Raw genomic sequence first — 12,027 nt, 5'->3', positions numbered from 1 at the left:
CAAGCTAGAGCTTCTGGCTTTCATGCCACAGTTCCTCCTCCCCAGTGCCTCAAGAAGATGAGGGTCAGAACATTCTGGACCCTTGTCCCACCTGGCTGAGAGGATGCTCCCTCTCCTGAGAACACTGCTGCCTAAGCTGGTATTGTGTGAGCCCAGCCATGAGGCCCTGGCAAGTGGTACCCAGGCAGGCACTTCACACTCAGTATTTCATGGGGGCTTGAACACCTCCCCCCAAGACCTGCCCTACTCCCCAGAGTCAGCTACAGCAGGGTAGTGCTGGGGCAGGACTGATCCCAGGTGGGGAAGGGTCAGGCAGGCAGACCAGAGTCTGCACCCCAGGAACCTCTCCTGAGAGTGGAGTCTGCCACCAACAATCAGTACCTACCTTCTGGTGAGGAATCACTGGCAGAGGGGACTGGATCGGGGGTGCTGCCATGGAGATGGGAGCTGGTCGCTTTGATCTGGAAAAACCAGAAATGAGACCAAGTGAAGACAGTCATGCCTGGGGCCAAGAGCTTACACCAGGGCAGAGCTGGCCAAGGGAGAGCAATAGAGTAATAGGGAGCCAGGTCACAGAGCCCGGGGCCCACTCTACTACACCCAGTAGGCTGGGTCTCTCCAGGAAATCACTGGGTCTAAACCAGGATGGAGAAGTCGTAGCCCTGAGGCACTTTGCAGCTGAAGGCCTCTGCTAGGTCCCTGGGAGACTGCCTGGGCAAAGAGAAAGCAGGGATGACCCTGGTATCTGAGCTTGACAGTCACACACTGGCAGCACCAGACCCTCCCTCTCAGCCTCACCTATAAAGTGAAGCACAGATGTGGCAGGTGCTTAACAATGACTTCCTTCCTCTGCTCCAGGGGGGCTGTCCTTGTTGTCCAGCGAGGCCTTGTAGCAAAGGGCTGGACCCACACAACTGCTGCTGGACAGCCCCTCTCTCAGGTGCCTGATGCCCACACCCCAGCCTCCCCACTGCTCTGGAGAGCTCCCACTTACTTCTGCAGAGTGAGACTTAGGTTGTAGCTGGCAGACTTGATCTTGTTCTGGGCCTCCAGGTGGGTCATAGTATCTGTGTTGACGCCGTCAATGGCTACCACGAGGTCACCCTGGCTGAGCTGGGACTGGGCTGCCTTGCTGCCCGGTGTGATCTGAGAGGATGGCAGATGGGGAGATGAGCATAAGGAGGGCGGGCCTTAGGATTGGCCAGTCCTCAGGGAAGAGTCACCTGGGATCATCTGGTAGAGGCTGGCCATTTTGTCTTTTTCTTTGGCTAGCATCCACTGCTCACCAAAGCTGATTCCTCTTGCTGGCACAGAGCCACCACATTTCCTAGTGCAGCGGTTCTCAACCTGTGGGTCGCGACCTCTTTGGGGGTCAAATGACCCTTTCACAGGGGTCACCTAAGACCATCAGAAAATACATATATAATTACATATTGTTTTTGTGATTAATCACTATGCTTTAGTTATGGTTGGGGGTCACCACAACATGAGGAAATGTATTAAAGGGTCGCGGCATTAGGAAGGTTGAGAACCACTGTCTTAGTGCTTTGTATCCAAGTGTGTCTGTAAGACTAGCTCTGGCTGGTGGGATATGGATGGAGGCAGTGCATAGCACTTCCAGGCCTGTCCCGAGCAGCCATCCTTGCCATCCTTTACTTTCTCTTTCTGTCAGCTGACTGGATGCAGAGGACCCAGAGGAGGAGAGTTGAGCCACTAACAGAAGGGACCTGGATCCTGGAGTCGCTACCTGATGGAGAATGACTAAGGAGCACCGCATCGAATGTTGCATGAGTGAGAAATGAACTCTCATTGTGCTAAGCCATTGAGACTTGGGGGCTGTTTGCTATACCAGTGTGCTTACTGTAACATCTGTGCCCTGAAAATCCATGAAAAACTTTCTAGGCTCCAGGAGGGAGGGGATATGCAGGAGCTAAGGCTCAGCTCCACCACAGAGATGCTGTCAGATCAGCAGTTAGGACAAATGCTCCCTAACAAGGCATCTTAGTGTGAGTGCCTAGTGCCACCATGGCAGGGTGCAGCAGAAGGTTGAGGTGCTATCAACGCTGCCTGGGTGAGCAAGGCTGGAAGATGGGGAGGTGTAGGAGTGGGGGCCAGTTCCGAAATCCTGCACCGTAATGCTGTCACAGATTGTTAGAGTCTGGAGGCCCCACCCCAGTGTGATCACACAGAATGCCAGGCCTGCTCCATTCCGGGACACCCCTTGCAATGTCAGGAAGGCCAACCTCCAGGAATGTTACTTGGGTTGGCACAGTGGTTCAGATTCCACTTCCAACGACATTATGTACAATGACAGATTCTGCTTGCCTGGTTCCCAGCAATAGCATCCTGAATGCTATGGAGACCCCGCCTGCAGTGATATCACATGAAGTGTAAAATTCTGGAAGGCCCCATGACATTACCTAAAATAGCTTGATGGCCTGCTCCTAGTGACATTCCATGGAATGTGATGAAGGCCCACCTCTAAAAATGTCTCATGAAATGTCTCAGAGACTCTGCTCCCATCCCTATGACATCATGTGGAATACTACATGATGGTATTCCTGACCCACATAACATCATGTGGAAGGCCCCCTGTGACACCATGTAGAATGCCATGCAGGCCCTATGCCTGATGACACCACAGGAAAGAAGAGCCTCTGGAGGGAGCTCCTTGGCTTTTCCTCCTCAGATCCCACAAGCCAGTCCTCCTGGCTTCTCTGGGCACATCCCAGTCACCTTCCTGGCTGTACCCCAGGGACAAGGCAGATCCTAATGCTGGCAGAGTTATTTTCTGGCCAACGCCTCGGGACCATCCTAGAAGGAGCCCAGAGAGGACCTGGGGATAGTCCCATGCTTTGGGTGTCAAGCCTGAGAGGGCCTCTGGCCAGGCACTGAGCTCCCAGACCTGAAGGAAGCCTCCTGCCAGGCCCCTCACAGGGAACTCTCAACCAGACCAGGCCCCTTGCTATCACCAACCTCCAGCCTGCTTTCAGATTTGCTCTGCAGGGTGGGCCCAGGAACTGGGTGTGATGACCCAATAACAGTAAGACAGGGAGAGCCCTCTCTGATTGCCTTCGACTGCCTCAGCCCCAGTGGCTGTGTTCCGCGCTTAAACATTGGCCACCTTTGCCCAGAGCAGCCTCCCCAGCCCTGAACCTGTGGAGACAGACAAGGACAGGAAAGAAACAAACTCCTAGGTTGCCACATGGCCAGTGTTTGTCAAGTCCAGCATGCTGCCCCAGCTCCCACAGGGGCATCTGAGAACTAACTATTCAGGCCTCCTCAAAATGCCCATGCTGAGGGCATGTGAACTGCTCAGCCAGGCCTGTCCTTTCCCTATACCTGGCTAATGTTGTGGCCTGTATTCACCACAGCATTTTATTATAGACATCATCAAATGTACAAAATATGGAAAGAATTTTACAGTGAACACCCAAATACCCACTACTGAGGATCCACTGCAACATTTCGCTCAACTTGTTGCATCACTCATCTGTCCCTCTCCTTTCCTCTCTCCATCCACCACTTCAGGAAAAGTAGCAGACACCAGTATGCTTCCATTCAGGATCAACCAAGCAATGCCTCTGCCCTCCTAGTAGACTGCCCACAGGGCGCCCCACAGCCGGCTCCCCGACACAAGGGCTCCCCAGGGACGTCCAGCCAACCCCAGAGAAGGGGCCATCACCCTGCAGCAAAGAGCTCCCAGGTAGTGGGGTGGGGACTGGCAGCACAGACCCCAGACGGAAGGGTGGGCCTGCTGCCTACAGAAGTGATAGCTGTGAGACAGGACCAGAGTCATGTCCAGAAGATCATGGGTGATGGTATAAGCAAGGATACCAGAATGATATCCAAGAGAGGCTAGGGCCAGATCAGCTGGAGAAAAGGTGGGGGGTCAGGAGGTGGTGAATCTGGAATGTCCTCCTTTTGGAGCTGCCTATACCAAACTCATGCTGTGTCTCCCACCTTCACTTGGCCTGGCCCTGCCTTGCTCCCCCCTTATCCTCAGGTATGGACTGGAGTGATCCTCATTCCCTGGGTAGAGCCCAGCCTCCCTGGGGCCTGGTCAGTAGCCAGACTCCTCTGAGGGAAGCCGCCGAGCTGGCTCCCACCTGCCACTGGCGCCTCTCTCTCCCTGCACCTGCCTTTGCCCATCAGGTCTCAGCTGGCCTGGCCTTTGGCTGCCCTGAGCAGGATTCAAGAAACCTTGGGCTGTCATCCTCCTGTAAGAAAGTGCTCTTCTAGTTCTGCCCAGCTTTTCTTAGAGAAGGAGGCAGGATAGAGGCAGAAACTTTTAGCACTGCCAAAGTGTCATCAGATCCTCTCCACCCATTGCAGGAGAGGTCTGCCCCACAGATGGGTGGGACCACCCTTGCACTCTTACCCAGAGCCCAGGGCAGTGAAGGCTATAGTCCAAGCATAATGTAGCCATGGATCTGTCGGACTCCATCCCTCTCTGCTTTTCTCAACCCAGGAAGGACCCAAAGTAGCTAAATCCTTGGAGGTTAACTTTTTCTTTAGTCTTCCCCTTTTTAAGCATTTGAAGGACTCTTTGTGATAGTTGTTTCATTCCCACTTCACTTTTCAGTCTTCTCCAGTCACTAGCCACCTCTCAACTGGGAAACCAGCCCTGGGCAGAGCTCCAGGCCTGAGTCTTGTCTCAAAGGCTCCCTAGGGTGGGCTCAAAATGTTTGGGGACTAAAATTGCCACAGTAGTCCTTTCACCTTGCTGAGCCATGGTCTTATGGCACTCCAAAAGGGGCACAGGGATCACAGGTGCCAGGGAACAACTGTGGCCCCAGTCACCTGCAGGTGCCTGTGGGGGATGGAGCAAAGCAAAAAGCACGGACTTTGGTCTGGGCCAGACCTGAAATTGCAGTGCCAGCCTCCATGACTTCTGTGTGTGGAGAGAAACCCCACCTTTTTCCCAGGATTGCTGCAAGCACTACATTATTAAATAGAGTATTATGTAAGGGGGTACAGAGGTGAGAAAGTTTCAAGGAAGCTCCCAACTGAGGAGGCATAGGTACTGCCCCCGGCTCCTTCCCCCTGGAGGTGCTAGAGGGGCTGAGGCTGGGAGGCTGCATCCCTGGCTCCAAGAGAAACAAGACCCAGAGCTGGCAGAGAAGGGGGATCAAGAGACTGCCCTGACTGACCAGTCGTGAGCCAGCATGCTGCCCCTAGAGGGCCCTGAGCATTAGCTGGAGGGGAGAGAAGTTCTGTCCAGGTTCCCAGGAAAGCAAGATGCTGGCTGAGGCTCAGGTGCATCCATGCCTTGAGTTCCTATTTCCCCAGTTCCCAGGCAGCTGGCAGCCAGGAGGGCAGCTGGGCTCCCTGCAGAAGTCCCCACCCTCCTGGTGCTCAAAACCAGACAGGCTCCTGCCTTCCTTCCCCCCTAGATTTGCCGATATAGATGAGATGGGGGATGGGGAGAAGGGCAGCTAGTGGATGCTGTGGATGGTGTAGCTTCCAGAATCTCCTCCCACCCTTCCAGGCTGACCACCCAGGGGATTTCCTGTGGAGTCCTAAGTGCATTTAACATTGTGTGATTAAATTACTGTTGTGCTCTGCTAGAGTCCCATCTGGACTTCCGTGGGGCATTGCTCCATCCCTTACCCTCTCACTGTCTCCCCATGGCCCCACTTCCAACCCCACCCAGGCCAATAAACAAGTCAGAGTCTTATCTATGCTCAAAAAACCTCTGCTTGAATAGAGGATCTTCAGGGTAATGAAAATACTCTGGATATACTATAATGGTAAACATATGTCATTATACATTTGTCCAAACCCATAGAATGTATAATAACAAGGGTGAACCTTAATGGCAACTATGAACTCTAGGTGATAATAATGTGTCAATGTAGGCTCACAAATTGTAAGAAATGTACCACTCTGGTGGGGGGCTGTTGACAATGGGGGAGGCTGTACATACAAGGAAATCTCTGTACTTTCTTCTCAATTTTGTTTTGAACCTAGATCTGCTCTAAGAAAATAGTCTTTAAAAATAATAATACATAAAGCCTTTCCCTCCCTTGCCTTACTTGCTCCAGTGACTCCTGTCATGTTTTTCTCCCTTTCTTCACCTCCAGACTTCTTCAAGAAGTGACCAGCAGGTCCCACCTTTATTATCTCCCATCCATCTCACACCTGGCTACCTGGCTCTGGCCCCCACCACTCCACACACCCCAGTGACCCCGCTGTGTGCAAAGCCAAGGCTCACGTCCTCTCTAGCGGACCATACCCATATCTTTCCCTGGCCTTCTGAGCCTCTCTCTGCTCTTCTTGTCCAGGCCCACAGTTCTGTGTCCTGGATGTCACCTATAGAATGCTCCTGTGGACACATCATTCACAGTGGGCCCCAGAAAGTACTGAGACACAGCCAAGTCCCCTCATGCCTCTTAAGATGGTTCCTGGGTAGAGATGGAGCGTGGTTCCAAAGGAGTCTTTGCAATGCCCACCCCTGGGTGAGAGGGGACTGTGTGGAGAGGCACAGAGACTCAGGGAACTGGAGAGACATCTCTCAGGTTGGAGGTCCGCCCCAGCAGGGCCCGGGGGGACCTTCCTCAGGAAGCCTTCTCACAATTGCTGCTGTCCCACACCTTTAGTCTGAGGAGCCTGGGGGCAGCCCATGATGTTGCCTGTGCCCTGTGTCCTGGCCCAGGGCCTTGGAGGTTCAGTTCCCTAGGACCCAGCCAGCCTCTTTGTTGCTTCCTTCAGGGCCCTCACAGGGTCAGAGACAGCTCTGAACACCAGGGAAGGGAAGCAGCCAGGAGACAGCTTGGCTGGGAGACCTTTAAGAATGCATTCCCCAGCTGTAGGCCTCTGTCAGTTATCTTTCCCATTTGTCCTCGTACTGGGTGTGTGTGTGGCGTCGGGGAGGGGTGGGGGCGGGGGTGGCCCAGCAGCCCCACAGGAGCCCTCCAGATGCTGGCCTGACCTTAGTGGCTATAAACAGCACGACCTGTCAGCACTTTGAGGCACTGCCCAAGAAACAGCTCCAGCAGCCTCAGAATTCCAGGAATTGCAGGGACAGTTGCCCCAGAATAGTCTTGGCCTTTCCCCTCCCTGAAGACCCTCTGTCCCTAGTGTTCCCATTGTAGCCGGGATAGTCTGACAAACAATGGAAGTGAAAACTACATAGGAACTGGTGGTGCTCAAGGCTGATCCCCAGGCAAGATTTCTAGGCTGGTGGATGGAGCAGCAAGACAGGCCCCACCCCCCACTCTCACAACCAGTCCCTGAGGAATAACAGGTATAAAGCATTTTCACAAGTGCATGTTAGAAAGCACTCTCACAAAGGCACCATGCTCATTTCACAGATGGGAAAACTGAGGCTGAGCAGGTGAACTAACTTTTCTAAGGTGACAGCTGTGAGTAGCAGAACGGAACAAAAGCACATACCTCTTCCACAGAGTTGAAGACCACAGCATGCACCAAGAACCAAGGCCCCAGTTAAGGGCCCCAGCCTCTGACCTAGCAGCTGGGACTGGGGTGGGGGATGGGCCTTTGTAGCTGCTTCCTCCCCTCCCCCACTTCCTGGAGAACTGGCTGGCGTTAGGAGAGGGTGGGGTGAGAGGTCAGCTCGAATTGCAAGCTCAGCTGCACCTGTCCAGATAAATAAAGGCATTTCCCCTCCACCCTCTCAGTTTCCCTCCTGAACCCCATTCTCTGTGGGTCCTCAGGCTGAGACCCACTGAAAGAGGGCTTGAGGGGATGCTGCTGCCCCAAGGTTGCTACTGTGGGACCTGTGGGCAGAATGAGGTGGGGACAGAGCTACCACTCAGCCTGCAGGTGGCTTGTAGCCACCTCCTTACAGGAGGAGCTGCAGCCTGCATCTGTAGTTGACAGGTGACAGACCCTACTCAGTGCTTTTCTACTGGCCCCTAGCCAGAGCAGTGAAGGAACAGCCTAGGGAACTAGAGATTACCACAGGAGCTACTGTGCAAATTTGAGACGTGGTTTCTCTGGCTCTGAAGCCCTGCCTGGCTGTCCACCCCCTCAGGACTGCAGTGCAGGTCAGGGTACGGTGTGGCAGGAGGTGGCACCTGCTGAGAATAAGCAGGCCCTTGCCTCTGTGAATCACACCTCTGCTATATGCCACTAGTGATCCAAGCACCTACTGGCACCTGTGGGAAGTGAATCACAGCTGGAGTAGGAGTAGCGTCTCTCCAGAAAGCTCTGGCCCTGTTTCCCCCTTGAGACAGAAGTTCCTGGTGCAAAAGGTCTGGAGAGCCACAGCAGGAAAAACCACAGCCCTGGTGAGATGGCAGGGCTCAGTGTCTCAGGGCCTGGCTTGCACCACTGAGCCTGGGACGCCTAGTCCAGAGTAGCAGTGGCCCAGCTGATTCCATGCCCTCGGCAGTCCAGTGCCCAATCCAGCTTGCTCCATGGCCTTGGTAGTTTGGGGCGTGCCCCTGTAGGAAGCAGAGTCCATTGTGTCCATCCCCTAATGCCTTGCCAGAGCCTCAGGTTCTATTTCCAAAAGTCCCTCATAGACTTCGGCTCCAGTACATCCCAATATGCCCCCTCCCTGCAGTGAAGACATTCTTCCTGCTGTCTAGCTTAAGGCCTCTGTGCTGCAATTAAGCCCCAGACTGGCCAGGCGAGGTGGCACATAGAACCTGGGTGAGGTAATTGGCTATCCTGGGTGCCACTGAACCAGGAGGTTAATTTCCACCCGCAGGGATGGGGCAAGGGGCACCAGGAAGGAGGCCTTGAGGATAGTGGAGCTGGAGCAGAGTTGGGCTGGGTGGGTGTGGGTGACCAGTGGACCTATGAGAGTGAGAGTAGGCAGCCCCGCCTCACATAGAGGGGAGACCTGCAACCATGAGGGTGGAAGTTGTGCAGGGTCACCACATCATCAGTCAGGGTATACAATTCTCTTTTTCTTTTAGTATGAGACCCTGTGGTCTCCAGGGCAGTGAGTCTGGAGGGGTGTGAACTCAGATTAGAATGAGCCAGCTCACCAGGAGAGGGTTGAAGGGCTAAAGGCCTTTTCCCTGGGCTTGAGCTAGGCCAGCATCCCACAACAGAGGAGAGAGGCCTCTATGGCTGTTACAAGCTTCCCATAGCACCCCTGAGTGGGGCTTCTCCTTGGGATCCCTCCAAGTGCCCACATCAGGTTCCACAACCAGGACTGCTCCTCCAGTGGGTATTGGCTTACTGCCCACTCTGCCAAGTAACTTTCAGGCCTTCCCTGCCCCCCTTTACCCCTCAGGCCCAAGGCAAGTCTGCTGCTCTGGAGAAAAAACTATCTTCCTGTCCCCAGGTGGGCAGCAACCCAAACACTCCTGCCTATCCATCACCCTCCAGTGACAGCCTGGGGCCTCAGCCTGCCCCCTCATGCCCACACCCGGCACTGCTGGGGCTGCCCCAGCCTTAGCCCATCAGGCAGGGCTTGTCTATGCCTTCATACACCTCATGGTGCACCCTGGGCCTCAGGACTTTCAGACCCAGCTCTGCTGAACTTGCTGGAGAACCCCTGTACTTGACAAATGTTGCCTGAGCATCTACTACATTTTAGGTTTCAGGGACACTGCACTGGTTACAACAAAGCTCTTTCAGCTCTCTGGGTTTCAATGTCCCCATCAGGTCAATAGACTTACTCAGACATTCTCCGATGTTCTGTGACATCCCCATCAGGCAGTGATATTCCCTGATCACAGACACTGCAGGACATGGGTTGTTTTCCCAGACAAGCATGGGGAATAGGACGTGAGACAGTCAGAAAAAGCAGCCCTGGTGAAGGGGTAGGGGCTTAGGCAGGTGAGGGAGAAAGGCCCAACCTTATGAGGCCAGCCAGTGCAAGGTCCCTGGCAGGACCAGCAGACAGGAGGAGGGGACTGTTATCTTGGGTCTGGTAGGGATGGAGTGGATGTTAGAGGCCAGTAACCAACCGAATCCAGCCCTGAGCCCTGACAGCCAAGGTCAGTAGTCTGTCCATCCACCCTCCTATTACCTGTCCTCTCCATGCTAGGAGTGCTCTCTCCCTAAAGTAGCTGCCCAATATCAGGGAGCTGCTCCAGGCTTGGGGTACCCTGAGCCCACCCTGCCGAAGAAGGGCTGAGGAAGGTGCTATACTCTGTTTATCTGCCTGCCTGCCCTGAAAACTTGACACTTCCTTCTCTGTTCAAAACATTCACCGCTTGCCCATGACATTTCACATTTACAACAGGCTGGCCAGTTCAGGTAGGCAAATAGCTGTGGCTGAGACCAGGAGCCTATGGCTGGCAACATCCAGTTGGGTCCAATCCCAGTCCCCAGACTGGGGATGGAATGTGTTCTGGCTTTTAAGAGTTTTGAGGAGGACAGACAGATGGACATACACACCCTTCTCTGAACATACCAACCCCTATGGGCACCAGGCTGTGAGCAGCGCACACTCACCCGGGAGATAGTGAGCGGCATGTTGAAGTCCTTGCCCCCCTGTAGACGGAAGCCCCAGGGCCCAGGCCCAGTCAGGGTCACACTGTAAGACATGCTGGCGCTGACAGTGGCAGCCTCTGTGGACAAGAAGAGAAGAGTGGGGTGAGATGGCCCTCGTGCGCCCTGCCTCCTCAGCCCAGACTTCTGCCTTTGCACCTGCCCCGGACCCCCGACCCCAAGCCTTGCCTGCTCTCTCCCTTGCTGTCTGGCCAGGCTGTGTGGAGCTCCTGAGAGGCTCCTAAGAATAGCTGGGAATGAATGCCTTCGACACTGATATCTGCCCTCTGCTGCGCCCATAAATGGACTGTAACCTTACACTGTGCCCGCCCGCTGAAGCCTCCCGGGCGGTCCACTGTGACTCACACAGCTAATATAGCCCCTGGGGAGAGATGTCCGGCACCCAGAGGGCAGAATAGGGGACTAGCCATGTCAGTGATAATGCTCTTGCCTCCCTGCTCTGCTTTCTGTGCTCTCTCTGCCCTCTGGAGAGCCAGGACACACATTCTCTCCCCAGCTGCACCCACTCCCTTGTGACTTGGGTTATTGCTCCCTGCGCTCTCTGGTGAAAGGTTGTACTTTATCCAGAGTGGAGTCCCATGGTCCCTAGGACCAAGCTGAGCTTCCAGCTGGTCTAGACAGAGCTTCAGCTCAGGAGACCAGTAATTGGCCCAGGGTTGTCCTGCCATAAAAATGATCATCATAATAGCAGCGGCTCTGAGCACAGCTAAGCTCAGCTCCAGGCCCTTCACACTATCATTCCCTCAGATCTTGAGAGGCTGCCACCTTGGCTCAGAGAGGTTAAGTGACTCTTCCAAGGTCACACAGGGAGTGGACTCAGGCTACACTGGAACCTGGGCTAATTCCCATGAGACTTGTGCCACGTAATGGGCTCCCAGTGGCACAGGTGCCACCCAATGCCCATATTCAGGGTGGGGTCCTGCCCGTACCCCTCAGCACAGGGTCTGAAAGCAGGTCCGAGGCAGGCCCACACCCTCCAGCCCCTCTGGGGGTCCAGTGGTTACTCCTGGCTCTTGTGTGTCAGTTGGACTCTGGAAAACTTGACAGCAGTATGGAAAGCTCCAGCTGCCAGTGTGGCATGCCAGGCTCCTGTGCCCTTTGCGCTGGAATGGCAGGAGGCAGGGAGGAGGAGGGGAGATGCCATTTGCTCAGCTGCTGGGACGTGGAGCCAGAAGGGGCAGGGAGGGGCAGTGTGTTCAGCCCACAACCCCGAGACAGTGTGTTCTGAGAGGGGGTCTAGGCCCCTCGAGACTCCTGCCAGTGTGGTCTTTGGGCCAGGATACCTTTAGAAGCCTTAACCCAGAGGAGACCTCAGGCCCTGGGTTGTCTGGAGATAGACCAAAGCTCACTCTGGCCCCTGGCTGGGGAAACTGAGGCTTGGGGAAGACAATTGGATTAGATGCTCTCTGGCCTTCCCAGAGGGCTCTGGCTTGGGCTGGGCCCCAAGGACTAAGTGCAGGTCTGGGTGTGAGTAATTTCCCAGCTGCCAGCATCCCACCTGACACCTTGGGCCTGGCATATACAATGTGCAGGGTAGAAGGAGTCCCCATATCACAGGGGCATTTAGTAACTTAACCAAGATCACAA

General features: G+C 54.6%; 1 protein-coding gene across 8 annotated transcripts in view; it reads right to left on the bottom strand.

Annotated features, from left to right (window-relative positions):
* Positions 1 to 10,589, bottom strand: part of LDB3 (LIM domain binding 3) — a 60,571-nt gene extending 49,982 nt beyond the window's left edge. For 2 of the 8 annotated variants that reach the window (XM_090278325.1, XM_090278326.1), the window contains exons 1-3: positions 10,384 to 10,580; positions 995 to 1,146; positions 386 to 461 (exon numbers count right to left, since the gene is read on the bottom strand). In XM_090278325.1, the coding sequence (XP_090134451.1) occupies positions 386 to 461; positions 995 to 1,146; positions 10,384 to 10,476 (321 nt within the window). In that variant the 5' untranslated portion in view covers positions 10,477 to 10,580. Of the gene's footprint in view, positions 1 to 385; positions 462 to 994; positions 1,147 to 10,383 lie in introns of all 8 variants that reach the window. The other 6 variants (XM_090278324.1, XM_090278328.1, XM_090278331.1 and 3 more) reach the window with 6 other exon arrangements.
* Positions 10,590 to 12,027: the final 1,438 nt, after the last annotated feature.

The sequence above is a fragment of the Furipterus horrens genome, unplaced genomic scaffold (genome assembly GCF_987537825.1).
Source record: "Furipterus horrens unplaced genomic scaffold, mFurHor1.1.pri manual_scaffold_5, whole genome shotgun sequence".
In the NCBI taxonomy this organism is placed as follows: Eukaryota; Metazoa; Chordata; class Mammalia; order Chiroptera; family Furipteridae; genus Furipterus; species Furipterus horrens.
This window is presented reverse-complemented; position numbering and strand designations above follow the sequence as displayed.